Source organism: Ochotona princeps, chromosome Y (genome assembly GCF_030435755.1).
Source record: "Ochotona princeps isolate mOchPri1 chromosome Y, mOchPri1.hap1, whole genome shotgun sequence".
NCBI classification, from domain to species: Eukaryota; Metazoa; Chordata; class Mammalia; order Lagomorpha; family Ochotonidae; genus Ochotona; species Ochotona princeps.
In genome coordinates this window covers 8,075,946-8,098,541 of record NC_080866.1, presented here as the reverse complement: position 1 = coordinate 8,098,541, position 22,596 = coordinate 8,075,946, and the positions used below count along the sequence as shown (strand labels likewise).

At 40.9% G+C, this 22,596-nt stretch overlaps 1 protein-coding gene across 1 annotated transcript in view; it reads right to left on the bottom strand.

Annotated features, from left to right (window-relative positions):
• Nucleotides 1-1,296: 1,296 nt before the first annotated feature.
• The window catches only part of LOC131478702 (histone-lysine N-methyltransferase PRDM7-like), a 37,527-nt gene continuing 16,227 nt past the window's right edge, over nt 1,297-22,596 (bottom strand). The window contains exons 3-7 of the mRNA XM_058659287.1: nt 4,930-5,051; nt 4,103-4,210; nt 3,619-3,890; nt 2,847-2,914; nt 1,297-1,504 (exon numbers count right to left, since the gene is read on the bottom strand). Coding sequence (XP_058515270.1) covers nt 1,297-1,504; nt 2,847-2,914; nt 3,619-3,890; nt 4,103-4,210; nt 4,930-5,051 — 778 coding nt within the window. The remainder of the gene's footprint in view (nt 1,505-2,846; nt 2,915-3,618; nt 3,891-4,102; nt 4,211-4,929; nt 5,052-22,596) is intronic.

The following is a 22,596-nucleotide window of genomic DNA, read 5'->3' as shown; positions in this document are numbered from 1 at the left end:
CAGCCCTGGTTGTTGGGGCTATTTGGGAAGTGAGACAGCAGATAATGGATTTCTCTCTTCTCTCTTTGCAGCTTTTCAAGTAAATACAAAAGTTTTCTAAAGAGGCAAACAGACATGGGAACCAGACCTAATCTGAAACACGTGGCTGTGCTCATACTCATATTTTACTCAATTGTATTATTCAGCAAATCTCCATTTCCATGGACAGTCTTAAGCACAGAATTCACATGACAAGATCCCATTGAAACAATGACTAAAGAGAAGCATACACCTTTTTTGGTGGGGGGTGGCGCATGGAGAAAATTTAAAATAAACTTTTCATGATCCAGAAGGATCTTCCATAGTAGAAGAGGTGCAAAGTGACCAAAAACTTGTTTTTTGTCTTGGGCACTCTCCAATAGGGATGTTGTGGGATATTTTGCGCACCACGTTGTTAACAAATAAAAGAACTAAATGAAACTGGTATCAATTGTTCCCAGGAAAAAAAAGACATAAAAATGGGTATTAGGTTACACTGGTTTAAGTCACTGACTATGACACTAGTATGCCATAGAAGTACTAGATTGAGCTCTAGCTGCTCCATGTCAAATCTCCTGTGTGTTAATGTACCCAGGGAAAGAGCACAAGATTGTTTAAGTGCTGAAATACCTGGGAGACCTAGATGCATTCCAGACTACTGGCTTCAGCCAGAGATCGTCTCAGCAGTTGCAGACTTAAATCAAATTGTTTATATATATTGTATGCAGATACATAGATTGGTGTAGAGACAGAGAGGAAATCTTCTGACTTTTGATTCATCTCCAGTGGCCACAATAACCACAGATGTGTTCATTCAAATTCTTGAGCCAGGAACTTCTTCCAGGGTCCCCCATGTGGGGGTAGGATCCCAAGGCTTGAAGCCATCCTCACGTGCATTCCCAGACCACAAGCAGGTTTCTGGAAGGGATGAGGAGCAGTCAGGACATGCACTGGTGTCCATATGGGATCCCAGCATGTCCAAAGTGAGGACTTTAGCCATAGGATGCCATAGGATGCCATACTATGCCCTAGTGCAGCTTTTGGGAAATAAAACATTAGGTGGTGATCTCTCCTTTCTATCTCTCTCTATCTCTGTGCTTGAGTCTCTCTATAACTCTTCCTTTCCTTTGATAAGTAAGTCTTTGTTTTTGCTAAATGGAAATCACATTTGAATTGAACTTTGGCAGCCCTTACATTACATTTGACTCCTGAGTTGAATCACAAATATTCCCAAGTGGACTCCTTTGCTTATTTCAACATAACTGTGCTACTTACCTCTCACTGTTGTGAGCTCTTCCTTTTTCTTCCCTTCTTTTTCTTTTCATTGCTTCCCTTGATACCCAACTTCTGGCCATTTTCATACCCATACCATATTAGCAGCTCATAGCCTGGTTTGATGACTTGGCAGGTGCGGTTAAATATATGCCTCTGGTACTGGAAGGCCACCAAATTCTGCTCCTCATCATTGCGGGCACAGTTCACATACCTGGGGTGGAGATAAATACTGAGTTTGCATGCTCTGTCATGTTTAAATCTCATGTGTTCTGTAGTAGCCTCCAACCTGCTTGAATACCAATTCTGCAAGAGCTCTCCCTGCAAACATATACCTCTCTCATGAGATCAGTGAACTCCCAGGTACAAGTTGTAGATACAGTGTTCATTGTGATAATCATGCTTTCTTCCTTCCTTCCTCACTAGTCATCCTCAAAACGCAAGCCCACCTTACTGCCACCGTGACTGCCATGAAGCACACACAGTTTTTCTAAACTCCAAATTTCATTCAGTTTTCTGCTACAGAATTGGATGAGTGGACACACTCCTTACATCTAGCTTTCCACACATGCTGCACAACTCAGCTTTCCCAAAGGCATTCCTTTGGTGTCCTTTCTCTTGGATCTTTCTCCTGGATCTTGGGAATCCAAAATCCAGATCCAGAAATGTAGAGGAGTCTTCATTGTTTCTTATCCTTTCACAGAACTGCTCACAGAAACCGTAGTCCAGATGCAGCTTCCTTCTCTCATCCACATCCCAGGTTTAGTTTTGCTTTGTTTAGTTGATAAAGATTACTATTTTATTTTTATTTGAGAGGCAAAGAAACAAAGAGGACAAGGGGCAAAAGACAGAGATGCCAGGAGAACGGGTGGAGTGGGGACACAGAAAGGACTCAGTGGCAGGCAGGAGCTTGAACCAGGTCTTCCACATGGGCACAGAGGTCAAAGATCGAGGACATTCTCTGAAACTTCCCTGGATGCATGGGGAAGCCACTGGTTTGGCAGTAGAGCAACCAGTACTTGGGATGCAGGCTTTGCAGTCACTGCCTTAGCCCACTGCATGACAATGCCTGTCCCTGGAACCCTGCTGTTTCCTCTTTTTTTTTTTTTTTTTTTTATCTTTCACTATCTCATTGATTGAAGATCTTAAGTCTGAAGTTGTTCTGACAGTGTATAATTGTCAAAAGACTAAGAAACATTACAGCCAGGCACCAATCTCATGGAATCTCCATGTATTTAGGAAATTTTTGACACTGGAAGGGCTTAACCAATGCTAATGTGAGAAACAGTGAGTCTAATGGCCCAAGTTGATCTAGATTCCTCAAGGCCCATCCTTGTGCTCTGTTTATTAAGCATAGTGATTTATGTTATGATAAAAGAAATAGTATTTATATAGAATGTGCCTTTAGAAACTGGTCATGACATTCACAGGTCATTAGAATAAACATGAAAGAGGACACATAATGTAAAAGTCATGAGGAAAGTAAAGGAGAAAGGAAAGTGATGTTGTTTTGAAGAGAAATATCCTCTGTGGTTGTAACATGCCATGGCTCTTACCTCATCCAGTTGGCCAAAGAATTATCCTTTCCATCCATGTACTCATGGCTGCTCATGCCCTTGGCTATCTGAGTTTCAGAAAAATAGGTTAATATGTTTCTGAAATGGGAGTAGTTCAGCAGAATTATTAACAACTCTATCATCATGTTCTGTGACATTACATGAGTCCAACACATGTTGAAACTTTACATAGTGTTGGCACACATTTATTCTTGTTTATTTCCCTACATTTGAAGCGCACAGAGGAGATTGCCACTGCTTTGTTATTTACAGCCCAGTGATCTTCTCTATGCTAATATTTATTTAATTTTTGGAATTATTTATTTTTATTACTAAGTCAGATGTACAGAGAGGACGAGACAGAGAGAGAAAGAGGAGGACCTACCTCCTGATGAGCCATTCCCCCAACTCACCACAGCAGACGGTACGGTGTCGAACTGAAGCCAGGAACCAGGAAACTCTTTGGTGTCTCCCATGCAGGTGCAGGGTGCCAAGGCTTTGGGCCATCCTCAACTGCTATCCTAGGCCACAAGCAGGGAGCTGGATGGGAAGTGGAACTGCTGGGATTAGAAAGAGTGCCCAGTTTTGATCCCAGCAGGTTCAAAGTGAGGACTTTAGCCACAAGGCCATGACGCTGAGCCCTATGCTAATATTTACAGCCTGGTTGATCATGTTGGCTCAACTCATGCCATAATGTGTAGAAGCACACATGAACCAGTCTCATGCTAGGCAGGTGAAAAGCCATCAGACTGGAAAGGGATGTGCTTCTTACCTGCCAGCTGTACCCACTGTCAGCTTCCTCTTCCACTTCTGTGATCTTGCCCTCAAAAGGACCAAAGTGCAGCCCCAATAGCAGATCAGATGCTTCATTAAATACTCCAAGCCCAGCCTCTGGAATGCTCGATGGGCCAATTCGAAGTCCAGGGGGCACACTGAGGAGAGTATGGCTAGGATGTCCCTTATCCACTGGATTGTCCTTTAGAAACACGGGAGGTCCATGAGCAGCACAGATCTTCGCGAAGCATATCTGACACTTCTCACAGTCTGGAGATGAGAGTGGAAGAGATTAGGAAAGTATACCAAACATTGCTGGCTATAGAGAGCATCAGCAGCAGCCAAGTAACTGCTCACATCACTCAACCTCAGGCTTGCACCCCAAGTTACCAGAAGACAGAATGATGTAAGACCAAATTACAAGTGGAATGCAATTCAGACTATGGGATTTTTCTTTGTGGATGTCCCAAAGAGTCACTTACACGGGTCGTCATCATTCTCAGTCTCACTGAACTCTTTGTATGTCTGACCCTTTCTTCCTTTCAAGTTGTACATCTGAAATTCTTCATTCTCATCCTTTCTTCTGAGTTCTGAGATGGAGAGGCTAAGTCAGTGAAGTTATCAGTTCTTTTAGGTCTAAAGTTTCAAATAAAATTAAGGGCTTTCAAGACAAGGAAAAACTGCATGCACATTTGTTTTTCATTACAATCTCTTGTTTTCATTCATTTCCCCTGAAGTTTGAATATCTGTTTATTTAAAAGGCAAAGAATGACACATCTAGAGATTGAGACAGCAGTTGAGAGAATCAGAGCATACAGAAGGCAGAGAGAGGTGGGGAGGTTCACTTTTTGAGTTACCTTGGTAGCACCCAAATCAGTCTCAGATCAGAAAGCTTTATTCAGTTTTCCAGAGGGTTGTAAGACCTCAATCACTTATCTCCTCACCAAGTGTTACTAAGTTGTATATCAACAATTTGCTAGAGTCAGTGATAGGGTCAGTTCTGGAACCCAGGCACTCTGCCATGGGAAACAGGCATATTAACTGGCATCTTCACTCCTAGGACAACTGAATTCCCCTCTATAAAGGTTTTGCGTATAGGCTAAGTAACCTGATCCCAATTATTTTTTTTAGATCATCCCCAAAGAGCTTAAAATGTAATCATGTTTCTAGAGGCTCTTTTTGTTTTTGTGTTGAGTGTGACCCAAGCATGCAATTGCATCCCTCACAGCTTGACCATCCTCATCAAGCCTCAGCCTTGTTGTGCTTCCTAGTGGGCCTAGAGAGACAACTCCTGAAATTATTTTCTTACCAAGTTTTTGTGTAGAGTGCTGTCCTGAGCTGTTTGGTTCCTTAGGATGGAACACTGCTTTCTGGCACTTCTTTGAGCCAATTGTGTTTAGTAAATTTGCTGTTCCTGATGATTCCTTCGTACTGATTTCATTATGTAAAGGCCCGCTGGATTTTCCCTTTAATGAGAAAGTAACATTTTTTTAAACTCACTGTTCAGTCCAGTTGTCCTTTGAGATTGCAAAGTGTTTTCAGGTACATGGCATTGTTTAAAGTATCTGCAAACATGGGAACTATGTGAGGTGATTGAATCCTGAAGAGAAAAGCAGTGTCTGTGTTTCTAGTGTATTTGGGGATAGATCACATCATTTGAGGCTGTTTGTCTCCAGATGGTTTTCAATTTCCTCTTCACAAATGAAAGTGGAAAAGGGGAGGACATTTAGATAGATAATCTGGAGAACAACATTTGTGAAAGCAGCTCAGTAGGGCTTCTTTATAAAAGTATGTCCTGGACTCGGTGGCGTGGCCTAGTGGCTAAAGTCCTCGCCTTAAACACCCCGAGATCCCATATCTGCACCAGTTCTAATCCCGGCAGCTCCACGTCCAATCCATCTCCCTGCTTGTGTCCTGAGAAAGCAATCAAGGACGGCCCAATGCATTGGGACCCTGCACCCGCATAAGTGACTCGGAAGAGGTTCCTGGTTCCTACCTTTGGATCAGTGTGTACGTGTCCTTGTGGCTCACTTGGCGAGTGTATGATCAGATGGAAGATCTTCCTTTCTGTCTCTTCTCCTCTATGTATATCAGACTTTGTCATGAAAATTAACGTTTTTAAAAAAATATGTCTTATCAACCTGTGGACCGTGAAGGGAAAATATAGGAAAGCACACACAGGATGAAATACAGCTGGAGAATTTGTGGCATACATGAGGTTAGGAAGAGGTGAAATCAGATGATTGTTCAAAAAGTAAGATGGTGATAAAAGCTGAAAATGACAATATCCTAAGCATAATTGATTTGGGGATTGGATAAGCTGGTGCCTGTATCAATTGGCTTGAACCCAGGTATACTGTTAGATACTTTTCCACAGCTACACTTCCTGACCTGTAAATTGTCATGCATGTAACTAAAGTGCATTGTGATGTATTACATACTCATTAATGTGCATTTAGTAATATTTTTATAATACTGCTACCAATTTACCATGTTTTTATACCTGAATCTCAATTCAGAAATTTACATATATTTGTGTGTGTGTATGAATATATATACATATATATCTTTAGAATTCCTTGGAATTGCTTTTCTGTTTCATCAGAAAATTTTGAATGTATTTTCCAGAAAATTTGGAGAAGTTCTTCATGATGCAAACTCTGCCAAAATTTTGGAGAAGTATTTGTAATCAACTGGACACTCAAAAGTCATGTTGTATTGTAAAAGCAACAGGAAACAAAAATAATTGCAAACATTGGAAGGAATGCCTACTTAGTACCAGAGAAAGAGGAGGTTGTTTAGTCCTACAAGAATGAGGACATGAGTTTAAGATGCAATTCTGTTTAATGTATGAGTGAACACAGAGGGAAGTTTAAGTTACTGCCTGTTTGATACATTCTCAGCATTAAAGCCTGGAGTCTTCATGCTTGGAGGTTCTCTCTCTCTCTCTCCAATAACATTTTATGTTTCTTTGTAAGGAACATTTCCAGAGAGAAAGAGAGACAAATATTATCAATCCACTGGATCATTCCCAAGTGACGGCTACAGCCAGAGCAAAGCTGATCTGAAGCCCAGAACCAGGAGCCATCTCCAGGTCTCCCACATGGTGCCATGGTCCTAAGGCTTTGGGCCATCCTCCACTGTTTTCCCAGGCCATCAGCAGGGAACTGGATGGGAAGTGGAAAAGCTGGAAAATGAACTGGCTTCCACATGGGACGTCGGAGTGTGAAAGGTGAGGATTTAGCCACTAAGGCCTTGGAGACTTTCTCTGCTCTAAATAAAGTCCCTATGAAGGTGCGGACACCCACTCTTATCTCAATCAATTAACAGTACTATACCTCACATTCCTCAATGTTTAAATGAGTGTATTTCAGTAACTGATTCGTAGGGTTGTTGGATTGTTTAACTGTGTGTTGATGATAAACCTTACAAACAAAGTCTGAAATACTGTGAAAACAACACAAGAATTAGCGATTATTTGGCTTGTCTTGTTTAAGGTTCATGATCTATTATGAAAGATCTATTATGAAAGCTATTAAGAAAAGATCATGACAGGAAGAAGCCAGTTAATAGTATTTGGTGTCCTTTCTTCTCTTACCTGTGAGGGGCTTAAGAGGATCATTATTTTTTGATTTATTGTTATTTTCTTGTAGTGAATGGGTTTTAAGGACTAATCACCTTCTGCTGTCTGGTGTGCTTCTTTTTGCAGGTCATGCAACAAGTTTTGACTAGAAGGTGACAAGAAAGCATTGATAAATATTTCAAAACTTTGCAAACTCTATGTGCCATGTATGCTGGCTGAGAGGCCCTGTTCCTCTTCTTCTTGGATCCTCTTTTTCACACATCCACAACCGTGAATCTTTCTCCCCCATTTTACCTTGTTGGATGCATTCCAACAGCAAGCACGACCTCACCACATACATTGAAACACTTACCCACAGACTTCTCATATCTAACAATAAGAGTTAACTGATGAAGAATGTCAAAGCAAACTAGAAGGTACACTTACATTAAAGTGAGAATATCATTCTTTTGTAGAATTATAGTATAGACTGATTTAGTGGCTGGGCTCCATGCAGTTGGTTTGGATAACACAGCAACTTCAAAGGTGTGAAGAGAACAGCTCCCTTGTTTGGCAGGACCTAGAGTAGCTGCCAGCAGTTTGGCAGGGTCTGGTGGGTGTCTCTCCAACCAGCTTGACACAGTTTCATCCCCTTTTCTGCACAGACACTCAACCACTGCACTAAGAATTCTGTAATCGATTGAGGCATTGCAGTGCAGATATGCTGTGCAGTGCCAGTTATGGATTATTTCACTTGCCTTTGCCTAGCTAATTATTATTAGGAACTTGTAACTGGAATAAAGGTTATAACACATCTTCTAGTTTGTTGCAACTCTAACCATTAAATATTTTGGAGAGTTTAAACCAGATAAAATAATCTCTCTCACATCCATACACTTAGACTTACATAGCATAACACTTATTTCAAAGCCAACAGATTGTTAATGAAAGAAAAGCTTTGGCCAAGGTAAATTACATGGAATACAAATTACTGGAAAGTATGTCACTGAAACAAAAGTCCACATAGTACACACCAAAGGGATTTGGTTTAAACGAAGCATTTCAAGATTATTTGTGACAAAATTGTGCAGTTTTAAGACCCTGTTGTCTTGCAAAAGACTGTTTCATTGAAAAGATAAAAGTAACTTTTTTCTAAATACCTTTACATTGTTTAAGTTGAACAGCACAATGTTCTCATTGCCAGACTGTTTTGATGGCACTGCTCTGTTCTATCTTAGTCTTGTGTGGAATTGTGGTCCCTTCAGCTTTCTGTTTTCCTCAGATTAGACTTGGCTATTCATGATTTCTTTTCTTTTCTGAGAAGATTGTTGTTTGGACTTTGATTGGGAGTTCTTGAATTGCTTCATTACTTTTAGTAATATAGACCTGTTCTTTAAATATTTATATGCATTTTAGTGCACAGTCAGATAATAAGAGTGGGGAGTAACAGAGAGGAAGATTGTCCCTCTGCCGATTTACCTTCCAAGTGGCAACAGCAGGCAGAGCTGAGCCAACCCAAAGCCTGGAACCAGGAACCTCTTCCTGGTCTCCACCATAGTTGCAGTGCCGCAAGGTTTTCGGCCATCCTTGCCTGGTTTTCCAGGCCACAAGCATGGAGCTGGATGGGAACCAGGATTAAAATTGGTAGCCATAGTGTTTCCTGACATGTAAATTTGGGATTAATTTGTTAAACAGCCACCCTTTACCCAATATGAACATTTTCATGATGTTGTTTATACAGGTCTAGAAACATGGTGAATTTCTCTATGCTTTACTTTCTGTATATCTCTAATTTATTTTATTTTGATTTGGTTTGATTAGATTTGATTTGATTAAGGTTAGCTTAATTAGTATCCGGTAATTTTCATCATAGAACTCTTTTGCCAGACCCCAGCTACATCTGCGTTCAGAATTCAAGAACGCTGCGTGGATGCTGCACAAATAGGAATGAAACAGACCACTACAATTCCAGGATCATAATGGACAATGCGGGAAAGCTGCTCCCTTTATTTTACAGAAACAATCTCAAGTTCTGACACAGATTTTTGACATCAATGTCAAATGGTTCTATCCAAGTGTAATTCTGCCATTGGTTCCACCTAAAAACAATAGAAGTTCCTAGTACAAATCTTATGCTATAACTAAATCTTTTATCACAAAGAAAAGGAGAACCTAAAGAACAAGGAAAGAATGAAACCCTAAATAAAAGTCCCTACATTAGCATGAGGTCAATGGAGATAGCCAAGGCAGTAAGCATTATAAATGGCCCTTTTGCAAGATATTATCATTGACCTTAACCTCCAAGCTCACACTGAGTATAAAGCCAAATCCGTGGTACCAAATAATGCCTGAAAGGATTAGAATTTTTGTCAGGGTAGTCCAGTGTGTTCATGCAAAGGAAGGTAGAGCTGCATTCAGGTTGTTGTAGACACTCCCACTGGGCCCTGCCATAGAGCAGGTAATTGCTTGAGGCCATGCCTGCAATGGACAAATAATCTTCACACCTTTGTCCTCCACATCCACTGCATGTAACCCAGCACTTCCACTACTCTTATTATTAAATTTGAGTGTGTGGATTTCTCTGCGAGTGTTTGAATCATGGAGCTGAATCATTGGAACATGAATGGGCCAAAAGACAATACAGAGAAGAGCAATTAGTGTGATTGTGAAAATAAGACAAAATGAAGAAAATATCTTGTCAGAAATGAAAGATGAAAGAGATTGAAAATTTGATTAGCAACACATCCCATTTAATGGCCTGAAGTTGAAAGTGAGATATGGTAGAAATCTGGGCATTTAATTTGTGGATGCAAAGACTAGGAGATGTGTCACTCCATACACCTTGGAGGTGAACTTTAATATCACTCTGAGAGACAATGGAGTCATTATAAGGAAGAGGAGTGACACAAATCGATTTGTAAATACTGTAGCAAGTGGTACCAAATCTGGTTTTAAATGTTGTATTTCATTGCCAATAAATGATGATATAAGCTAACAACAAGTGAAACCAAACTATGTAAGGTGCATGCCAAAGATACCAATGCCCCTTTCCAGTTTGTCAAGAATACCATTTCCCATCTGAGGTTTAGCCAGAGGCAAGAGTAGCAACTTTGCACAGTTTTGGCAAACTACAGCTGAGTTTCGGAATTTTTAGTCTGACATCTCCAAGCATTGAAATAATTTACATTAGCCTACACAGAAGATGAAGTGGCCACTTGTCTTGGAAACTTCATAAATTAACTTTGTTGTAACACTCACTGATACAAACATGCAATAGAGTCTGTGTGAGATGCTAAGAGTGATTTTTTGACACATGCACATGAGTATGGCTATGAATTTAAAAAACTAGAAATGTTACCGCAAAATTCCACATCTAGGATCATCTATGAACAGTGAATAAATGTGCATATAAGGTTTTGTTAACTGGAAATTTAATAGCTTCATGTCTCTAGTGCAATATTTCAGTCTGTTTGTTCATTTCAGCTCATGGTGTAAAATCCATGGAACAGACACATTCTATCACATTAAGTTCTACAAATAGCTGGACTTGATCTACATTACATTTCCCAGTCTGGCACAGAATCACTGAAACCCACATGACATATATATCACAGAATTTGTTGCTTATTTAGTATTATTATAAATTAACACATTTTTTTCAAGATTTTATTGTTTTTCGAAAGCCAGATATACAGAGAGGAGGAGAGACAGAGAGGAAGATCTTCCATCCAATGTTTCACTAACCATATGAACCACAACGGGCCGATACGTGCCAATCCAATGCCAGGGACCTGGAACCTCTTCCGGATCTCCCATGCGGGTGCAGGGTCTCAAAGCTTTGGGCTGTCCTCAACTGCTTTCCCAAGTCACAAGCAGGGAGCTAGATGGGAAGTGGAGCTGCTAGGATTAGAACTGACGTCCATATGGGACCCCGGGGCTTTCAAGGTGAGGACTTTAAACATTAGCCCACGCAGCCGTCCCCTACCACATTTTTTACTACAACTTTCACTATGACCTCTGTATCTCCCTTCAAGTGCCGTGGCAGACAAGGTCGTATAATAAATGCCAGAATTCTGAGCATTTTTACACATCTCCAACAGAACAAATTCTAAATTTAAAGCACTCCGGAGCATACCAGTTTATACTGACATGCATTCTGTCAGAAGAGCTCTAAATATGTTTCATACTGTCAAGGATCTGCATAGAAAGTTAATCCAACCCTCATGTGTGAGCTTTCATTTAATGCCACCAAAAAAGATCAAAATCTCTTTCCTTAGGACCAGCATGGTAACATAGTGGCCAAAGTTCTCACTTTGTATGCTCTGGGATCCATAGAGGTGCCAGTTCTCATCTGTGCAACCCTGTTTCCCAACCTGCTCCCTGCTTGTGGCCTAAGACAATGCTCAAGGGTGGCCCAAGCCTTGAGACCTTGCACTCACTTAGGAGACCCACAAGAGGATCCTCCTTTCTGGCTTCTGATTTTGCCACCTGCGGCAATTGCAGCCAATTGGGGAATGAATCATTGGAGTGGAGATCTTGCTTTCAGTCTCTCTTCCACTCTGTATATCTGACATTTCTTTAAGAAAAAAAAAAAAAAAGGTTGAGACTGATGTAACCAACGGTTCTAAAATTGAGGGACAGGAGCAGTCTGAAGTGAGCCCAAAAGGAAAAGCACCACGGGGAACACTGGGAAATTCCCCACAATCCCCTGGACTGAAAAAGGCACCAAACAGCAGGAAAAAGAAGGCAAAATACTGGGATCAGAAACATGAGAAGGACAAAGAAGGAGCCCTGGGCTACAGAGACTCAGTGAAATTGGCAAGCGAAATTTGGGGAGCAAACCCTGGAGAGTTGCTAACACAGGGAAATGTCCACACTTAGCAGGAGGCCAAATCGGGTGAGCGAAATTCTGGGAGCAAACATAGATGACTGGCAAACACAGCGAAGCGCCCGCCCATAGCAGGAAGAACCTGGGACAAAAACACAGTGAAATTCAATAGAATCTGGGCAGGTTTGGATCTGGGCAGACATTTAGGGGAGATCAACAAGGCACAGAAACAAAGAACCTGGCGATCGTGGTAGCTGGAGCTCCCAGCAATGGGTGGTGCCAATCCCAGGGCCACAAGAAATTCACAGAAGGGACATTCAAAAGCTACCATAGGGCTTGGTGGCATGGCCTACCAACAAAAGTTCTTGCCCTGAATGCACCAGAATCCCATATGGACACCGGCTCTAATCCCGGCAGCTCCACTTCCCATTCAACTCCCTGCTTGAGGCCTGGGAAAGCAGTTGAAAACGGCACAAAGGTTTGGGGGCCTGCACTCTCATGAAAGACCCGGAAGAGGTTCCTGTTTTCCCTAGCCTCGGATCATCACAGCACCAGAAATTGTGGGAGCTGGCACAGCACCGGCACACTTGGGAAGTGAAACTTCAGACAGAATATCTTTCTCTCTATCCCTTCTCCTCTCTGTATACCTGACTTTGTAATAAAAATAAAGAAATCTTTCCAAGAAAAAAAAAGAAAGCTAACATAAATCCCGCTTTTAAAGAGCCCACAAAATCACAGACCTAAGTAGGGGGAGGGGAATCCAGACGCCACAAAGAAGAAAAAAAAATCTAGGTCTGCAAGACCTCAGGTCAATCACCTGGTGGCAGCAGAGGTCATGTAATAGAAGCCAGCAATGCCCATTATCACATAGACATGAGGCGAGGTCACAAAACAATAAATGAGTCAGAGGAAGGAACCAGTGCCACCACAAAAAGTCGCTGAAAGGCCTGGTTAATCGCAGAGATTACAGATGAAGACATTGAAGACCTATCCGAGAAGGTGGTCAGCAAAGTAATGATGAAACTCTTCAGAAACAATGAAAAATGATGGGAGGAACTTAAGGAATTCAAAAACCACATAATCACAGAAACAAAATTAGTCAATAATACGATCCTTGACCTGAAGCACAGAGTTGAAAGCTTAGCCAACACAATTATAGCAGCAGAAGGCAGGATATCCAAATTGGAAGATTCCCAGAATGAAAGAAGGCAGATTATTAACCAACTAGAGATACAACTGAACAAAACCAATGAGACAATGCAGGAGATGAATGCCAACATCAAGAAGTCAAATATCAGAACTATAGTCCTTACAGTAGGAGCAGAAGGAGAGACAGGCATACAATCGGTGCTCAATGAAATTATAAAGGAGAATTTCCAAAACACTTGGAACATGAGCCCAGTCCAAATCCAAGAAGGGCAGAGAATATCCCACAGATTGGACCCACAAACATCTTTACCCGGATATGTGGTTATCAAGCTCCCCAATAGCAAATACAAAGAAAGAATCCTGACGTTAGCACGAAGCAAAGGCAAGCTTACATTTAGAGGCAGGTCCATCAGGATCACTGCTGACTTCTCAGAACAGACACTCCAAGGAAGAAGGGAATGAAATAAGTCTTTCAAATCAGGAAAGAGAAAAACTGTCAACAAAAAACAATGTACTCAATCAAGATCTTATTTGCAATTGAGAATGAAATTACATACTTCCATAGCAAGAAAAAATTAGAAGAATATGCCAGCACAAAACCAGCTCTATAAAATCTCCTTAGAAATGTGCCTCGGCCAGAGAAAAAGTAAGAAAACCATAAGCAAGGATGGCAAATGGGAAGATGTCCACACTAAAGCCCATGCAAGGAAGGACAATTAGATACCAACAACCTGAAAAAGAAACTCAACGCAGGACAAAATCGTAATCTCTAAATATTAACCCCAAACACAAATGGCCTAAATGCATCAGTCAAAAGACATAGATTAACAGATTGGATCAATAAACAGGACCCAACTATATGCTGCCTATAAGAAACGCATCTAAGCAGAAAAGATGCTAAGAAACTGAAAGTAAAGGGATGCAAAAACATATTTCATGCCAACCCATATGAAAAAAAGGCTGCTGTAGTGGTCCTAATTTCAGATGATATAGACTTCAACGTGACAAACATCAAAAAGGACACATAAGGGCATTTCATACTGTTGAAAGAAAAGATCCATTAGGAAGTGATCATCATCCTTAACATTCATGCTGCAAGTCCAGATGCACCCAGCTATGTGAAACAATATCAGAATCATACCATGTGCCTTCTCAGATCATCACAGAAGGAAACTGGAAATCAGCAATTTAAAATGCCTCAGGAAATACATAAACTCTTGGAGATGAAATAATATGTTATTAAAGGATCAATGCGCTAGAAAAGAAATTAAAGATGAGACATAAAATTATGGAAATCATTGAAAACTCAGATACAGCAGCCCAAAACTTGTGGGATACCGTCAAACAGTGTTGCAGTAAGCTTATTGCAATTGGTGCTCATGTCAACGCCCAAGAAAGACATCAAATACAGGAATTAAGCACACACCTCCAAGAATTGGAAATACAGCAGCAAAACGACCCCACAAACAATAGCAAACAAGAAATATTCAAAGGAAGGGAGGGAATTAATCAAATAGAAATAAAAAAACTATACACAAAATCAATGAATCAAAAAGCTGGTTTCTTGAGAAGATAAATAAAATAGACACTGCACTGGCCTGACTGACAAAAAAAAAGCAAGAGAAAGCAAGAATTAGCAGCATCAAAGATGAAAAAGACAATATAACAACAGACAATGCAGCCATTAAGAAAATAATTAGAAATCACTACAAAGAACTGTACTCCAACAAATCAGAAAACCAGCAGGAAATGGAAAGGTTCCCAGACTCCCACTACTTACCAAAACAAACCTGAGAGGGAACAGAAGATCTGAATAAACCCATAACCAAAGAAGAGATTGAATCAGTGGTTAAAGATCTGATAACAAAGAAAAGCCCAGGTCCAGGTGGCTTCACCATAGACCTCTACAAAACATTGCAACCAGAGCTAAGCCAATACTCTACAAGCTCTTCAAAACAATAGAAAAGGAAGCAACCCTGACAAACTCAATCTATGAGGCCAACTTTGCTTTAATGCCAAAACCAGATAGAGAATTAACACAAAAGGACAACTACAGATCAATCTCCCTGATGAACACTGATGCTCAGATTCTCATCAAAATCCTAGCCAATAAAGTTCAAAAGCACATTAGACAGATCATTCATCCAGATCAAGTAGGATTCATCCTGGGAACTAAGGGATGCTTCAACATACGGAAATCCATAAATGTGATACACCACATCCAAAAACTGAAGAACAAAAACCATATAATAGTACCAATAGATACAGAAAAAGTCTTCGACAAAATCCAACATCACTTCATGTTCAAAGCTCTAACCAAGGTAAGCATAGAAGGAGCAATCCACAACATAATCAAAGTAATATATGAAATACCAAATGCCAGCATCATACTGAATGGAGAAAAACTGGATCCCTTCCTACTGAGATCGGGAACAAGACAAGGATGTCCACTATCACCACTGCTATTCAACATAGTCCTAGAGCTACTCGCAGAGCCCATAAGACAAGACAAAGAAATCAAAGGAATCCAAATGGGACGTTCAAATGGAAAAGGAAGAATTCAAGCTTTCACCCTTGGCAGATGACATGATCCTTTACATAGAAGAATCAAGAGACTCAATACAGAGACTCCTAAAATTTCTGCAAGAATTTGGTAAAGTGGGTGGGTACAAAATTAATGAACAAAAATCAACAGCCATAGTGTATACGAACAGCCCCAAAATGGAAGAAGATCTATCCAGCAAGATACCATTTCAAATAACAGAGAAAAGTATGAATCATCTAGGAATAAATCTAACCAAAAATGTAGGAGACCTTTATGAAGAAAATTATAAAATGCTTAAAAAAGAAATTGAGCAAGACCTCAAAAGATAAAACAACCTCCCATGCTCCTGGGTGGGCAAAATCAATATCTTTAAAATGTTTATACTACCAAAAGCAATATATACATTCAATGCAATCCCAAAAAGATACCCTAAAAATTCTTCATTGAACTGGATAAAATGATACAAAGGTTCACCTGGAAAAAAAAAAAAAAAAAACACGAATAGCTAGAATCATTCTGAAGAATTGGAACTTAACAGGGGGAATCAGAGTCAGGGACCTCTGGACATACTATAGGGCAGTGGTTATCAAAACAGCCTGGTACTGGCACAAAGATAGAGAGGAGTATCAATGGAGCAGAATGGAAACAACAGAAGGGAACCCACACAGATACAGCCAAATAATGTTTGAGAAAAAGGCAGAGGACAATCCAAGCAAATGGGAAGGTCTCTTCAATAAATGCTGTTGGGACAACTCGATGATAGCCTGTTAGGAGCCAGAGACTTATGGGCATTGGACTTAGCCTACCTGTTTCAATATAGTTTCTTAGTTCCTTCCCTGCTTCAGTGAAGATAATTACTTCCAGGACACCCATCCCTTTCTCCCCCTAGAGAAGAATGTATATATATATGAGAAGTAAAAATAAAGTAGAAGCACAAATGTCCGTGTGTTTCTTGTTGCAGCAGCCTGGGGCTACTAGCCCAGCATTCCCAATCCACCCTCAGGGTTTGAGCGTTGCGTCCTGAAGATAGGGACAATAGCTTGTAGAAACAAGAAGATAGACCCACATTTTTAACCATGCACCAAGTTCAAATCTAAACGCATCGAAGACTTAAACCCACACCCAGAAATCTTTGAACTTTTGGAAGAATGTTGGAAACACATCGCAAGATTTAGGTGTAGACCCTGACTTCCTAAAAAGGACACCAAAAGCACTAGCATTCAAGGCCAAAGTAAACAAATGGGACTTGAAAAAAACTAAGAAACTTCTGTGCAGCAAGGGAAACAATCAACAAAGTAAAAAAGCAAACCACAGCATGGAAGACCTTTGCACACTACATAGTGGATTGGGGGCTGATCTCCAGAATATACAAGGATCTCCAGAACAACCAAAACAGCAAAACAAACAAACCACTCAAGAAATGGGCAGATGTTTCACAAAGGAGAAAACGCAAATGGCAAACAAACAAACATATGAAAAAATGCTGAAGTTCCTTGGCAATAAGGAAAATCCAAATTAAGACAATGATGTGGTATCACCTAACACCAGTAAGGATGGCACACATTCAAAAAAACACCAACAACACTTGCTGGCATGGATGTTGGGAAAAGGGAACCCTACTCCACTGCTGGTAGAACTGCAAACTTGTACAACCTCTATGGAAATCAGTATGGAGAACACTCAAACAACTGAAAACCTGCATATGATATGATCTAATAATAGCACTCCTAAGAATATAAGCAAAACACTTGCTACACAAGAAACCAAGATGTATCCCTATGTTTATAGCAGCACAATCAATAATTACAAAAACGAGGAAGTAACCAAAATGCCCATCAACAGAAGACTGGATAAGAAAGTTATGGCTCATTGACTCCATGGAATACTGCTCAACTATTAAAGGACCAAAATGCGTTTTTTTTTGTTTGTTTGTTTGTTTTTTGTTTGTTTGTTTGTTTGTTTTTTGTGGCCAAATGGGTCCAACTGGAAACCATTATGCCAAGGGAAATGAGCCAATCGCAAAAGGTTAAACACCCACATGTTTGCCTTACTATAAGGTGAAAGGATGTCAATCCAGAAAATGGTACCCCTGTATTGTAATATTATTATTAGTTTTTAAATTGTGCTGTTTGGGCTTCATCTCTTGATTGTTTCTTAAGATTCATTTAATTTTATTGCAAAGTCATATATTCAGAGAGGAGCAGAGACAGGGAGGAAGATCTTCTGTCTGATGATTCACTTTCCAAGTAGGCTCATTGGCCAGTTTTGCCCTGATCCGAAGCCAGGAAGCAGGGACCTCTTGCTTGTCTCCCACGTGGGTACAGGGTCCCAAAGTTTTGGGCCATCCTCAACTGCTTTCCCAGGCCACAAGCAAGAAGTTGGATGGAAAGTAGAGTGGCCAGAATTAGAACAGGTGCCCATATGGGATCCTGGGGTGTTCAAGGTGAGGACTTTAGCCACCAGGCCACACCACCAGGCCCTGCAATAGTATTTTAACTTCAAACAGTCTGTGTATCTAATGCATTATGATATTGTGATGTATCAACAAACATACAATCAATGTGAATCAGACTGCTTATGTTCTACATGAAATAATTGTAAAACCTAATATACTTTTAAGACCCTAAGCTACTCGGAAATGGGGTGGAAGAACAGGGAAATCTTCCATCTCCTTAGAATGTGTGAAGAAGGGATAAAGTATAACCTATCAGAAACATAGCAGGTCATTCATAGACAATAGACTCAAATCCGCATTAAGCCATAGTTAAAATATAAAGACATACAGGGGGATTCAAGAGCGATCCTGACAACCTCTTAACAGGAGGTCATATACACAGAGCAGGGGGGGACCCCAGAGTGGAGCAGGTGGACAAGAGGAGGCTTGTATCCCAACCCTGAAGACTCGGATTCTCACCAAGGACTATCAGTATGGGCACCAAGGACTACATCCCAAAAGACTAGGAACACATGGGACATTGGAGTGCATTCCGAGGCTTAGAACTCCAAGATCACTCAACCCAATCTGGATCTATCACATGGGATGGAACAGACCAAATTCCTTCCCCACCAGACACAAGATCATTGGAACAACAGGACCCAAGGAGTCCTGAGAGATTTGTGGAAACAGAACAGCAAAGATCCTTTGGGACTAGGGAGAGGAGCTTCTTCTGGTCCTTACTTAGTTCCAACTTTGGATCCCCACCCTCTCTTGCAATGACCTTCAGGATTTCCCTGAAGCCTCCCACCACAAAATTCAATCAATCAATCAATCAATCAATCAATCAATCAATCAATCAAATAGAATAGAGAGTTAGAAAAATACAAGGAAAGCTTAGAACCAAACAGGAAATGATCAGCGTGGATCCACATATACCTTACTAGATGGGACGCAAAGATTACTTACTCTTCACGAGGGTATGGACGATTTCTCTGCACACCCCTACTAAAACAGTTCTACACCTCAAGTGTAAACAAAGGCCTGATTAGAATTATAAGCCAGTTTAAAACTATCCTAAAATTTACCAAGTTCAGCAAAATTATGCATCAACACAGTAAACAGCTAAATAATAAAATGAAAACAGATACGAGGCAACTGAATAGTAGCCTATAGACACTTTTTTTTGCAGTTAGCAATGAGCCATTTTTTTTTTGTTTCAACTTTACAATGGACAAGTGGGTGCTTCCAAATATGATTGTGCAAATTGCTTCATCTTTAGGCAGAGTATTATCCATTCTAACGCTGTAGCCTAGAATTCTTCAGTAGACAGCACATATTAATCAGTAATACACTCATATTACAATTCTTATTCTACAACTTATCCATCACTTAATGGGGGAAATACATCAAAGGAGAAAAAACTTAAAGTCCTAAGACAAAAATTTTAAACATTATATCCCCCTATAGCTGCAGGCTCTGCAACCTCATAAACAATCAAATAATCAAAAGTGTATGTTTATGATGTTAGTAAAATCATCCTATATTTCTTCTAGTTAAAAAAAATTATGAAAGCAGCTAAAACAACTACATTTTATATGTTCAAAAGACTTGCAAGGACAGGCTAACCTTTAAGGTCACAGTGACTATATTTTTTTCCCATAGCAGGATATCCTTTAGGGTCACAGTAGCTATGTTTTTGTCATAGCAGGAGGGCGTTAGGGTCACAATAACAGGATGGCCTTTAGAGTCACAGTAACAGGATAGCCTTTAGGGTCATAGTAGCTATATGTTTTTGTCATAGCAGTTTCAGCCCATATTCCCATCACTTCCATTAGTTTGTTTTTTGATTTTATTAATTTAATTGCATTATATGACACATTTTTTTATGCACTGGGATTCCCCCCGCCTGTTGGCAACGCCCTCGTCGCCACATACCCCGAGCCGAGCGGAGGGACTAGGGTTGCACAAGAGACAATACGCAGAGAGCCAACACACAGTACATCGAATGCCGATCGATGACAGATTGATATTTATTGAACCTCCAGGCTTTCTTTTATACTCTCCCTAGTTCCTCCCAGTGTTTATCCAATCCCTTGGCAGATAACTTGACAAATAGGAAGCAGGAACTTACGGTTAAGCCAGTGGCTAGATGTATCAGGCCAAAATTGCTCATCCTGTTTCCCTCTGAGAAACAAGCTAAGCTGTGGAGTTAATCCTTGGGAGACCGGGGCCTGCATGTCACCCTTTTTTTGTTTTTTTAATGGATGCCTGTCTTAGGTTGTCCAGCAGTCAGTTGACGCCTTACCCGTCATGGGGAGCCCCACCCGGGGAATCCCTGTCTTAGGTTGGTCATCAGCGCTGCTAGATCTTACTCGTCTCTGGCTGCCCATCACACCATGTTCAGCACTAGGGTTTTCCACAGCTAAAGCCATCATGGTTTGTCAAATAATGACCTGCTCCCAGGCTTGTTGCCTGCATAGGCGGCAAAGAAGAGTAAACATTACTGCAATCATGGCTATGACCATCAGCCCCATGGCCAAGATTCCACTTTGTTCCTAAAACATCCATGCTGCCAGTTAAATGCCATTTCACAGGGGTAACACATATATCATGGTAAATCGGAGAGCAGCTGGAGATCTGCGTTTCCCATGGGCAGGATACCAGGAAGTTGCACCACTTCTGTCAGGGTCTCCTATCCTGCAAGAACATCATTAGGAGTGGGATCATGCTGAGTTGGAGCCAAGGAGATTTGTCGTGTAAGTCTCTCAGGAACCCATCTAGGTGTTTCTTCATCCTGGGGAAAAACACAAACGGAGCCTCGCCCCCACGTTAGTACTGAATCTGGTCCTCGCCATTTATTTGTGGCCAGATCTTTCCATTTTACTTGGCCTTTATTCTCATTAGCAGGGCGAAGCCAATGGCGCGCTGCAGGAGTTACATCATTAGTGACAGTAATTTAACACATAGATGGCAGATGCCAGTAAGGAATGGGGTGAGCTGCGATGCTTGGTCACATCCCCCTTCTTTATTTTTTCTAGATAAACTTTAAGGGTGCGGTTGGCACGTTCGACAATGCTTGACCCTGAGGATTATAAGGAATGCCTGTTTTGTGAGTTATATTAAAATCTTGGCAGAACTTCTCAAAACCCTGGCTAACATAGGCCGGTCCATTATCAGTCTTAATTTGTTTGGGGACCCCCATATAGGCAAAGGCCTGTAAACAATGGGTTTTAACATCTTTTAATTTCTCTCCTGAATGAGCGGAGGCATATATTACATGGGAATAGGTATCAACTGAAACATGCACATATTGAAGTCTTCCAAAGGAAGGGACCTGGGTAACATCCATTTGCCACACATGATTGGGCAATAACCCTCTGGGATTAGCCCTTAGGGATGGGACAGAACAATATTGAGTGCAGACTTCACAATTGGTGACAATCTGGGTGGCTTGTTCTCTAGTCACCTTAGCATGTAATCTCAGGGAAGCTGCATTGAGATGGAACCTTTTATGAAGGCGCACTGCCTGTTCATAAGGGTCTATGGTCAGGGATATGTGCAACACCTGAGTCAACGAATCTGCCCGTGCATTACCCTCACTTAGGGATCCAGGCAAGGAGGTATGCGCTCTTATATGCCCAACAAATAAGGGACAAGTGCGCTGCCAAATCTGCTGCTGTAATTGTAAAAGAAGCAAATAAACTGAGGAGGTCGGGGCTATATAGGCTGCGGTTTCTAAAGGTAAAACAACATGAGCCACATCGCAGCTATCTGTGCATAAATTCAGGGGCTCATCATGATAAATTTGAAGGGCAAAAAGAACAGCGGCTATTTCGGCAGCTTGAGCTGATTTGTGAGAGATGGAAACAGCCCGTTCTTCATGTCCAGAAACTATAGCAACCTTACCTTTAGCCGACCCATCAGTAAAAACCACATGGGCACCTAACACTGGTTGTTGTCTAATTATTTTTGGAAAAACAACTGGATGTCTTTTAAAAAACTGTACTAAGGGATGGGAAGGATAATGATTAATTAACTGAGAAGAAACCGTGGCACAAAAGACAGACCAATCATCAATATTATTCTGCAACCATACCACCTGTTGGGAATCATAGGGGATGGAGATGAAATCAGGATATTTTCCAAAAATTTCCAGGCTGATCTTACATGCCTTATACAACAGAGATACAACAGCAGTGGGATATGACTGCACGATTTGTCCAGTGGATGCTGGGGAGTGGACCCAATATATAGGTCCAGTCTGCCAAAACACTGCTGTAGGCGCATGATTGGAAGGAAAGACCAACAACCGCATTGGTGCCTTATAATCCACATAATCAACATGAGCATTATGAATGGCCTGCTGGACTAACTGCAGACATTCCCTGCCTTCTTTGGAAATTGTCTGGGTGAGAAAGGATCTGGATCACCTTTAAGAATATCAAAAAGGGGCTT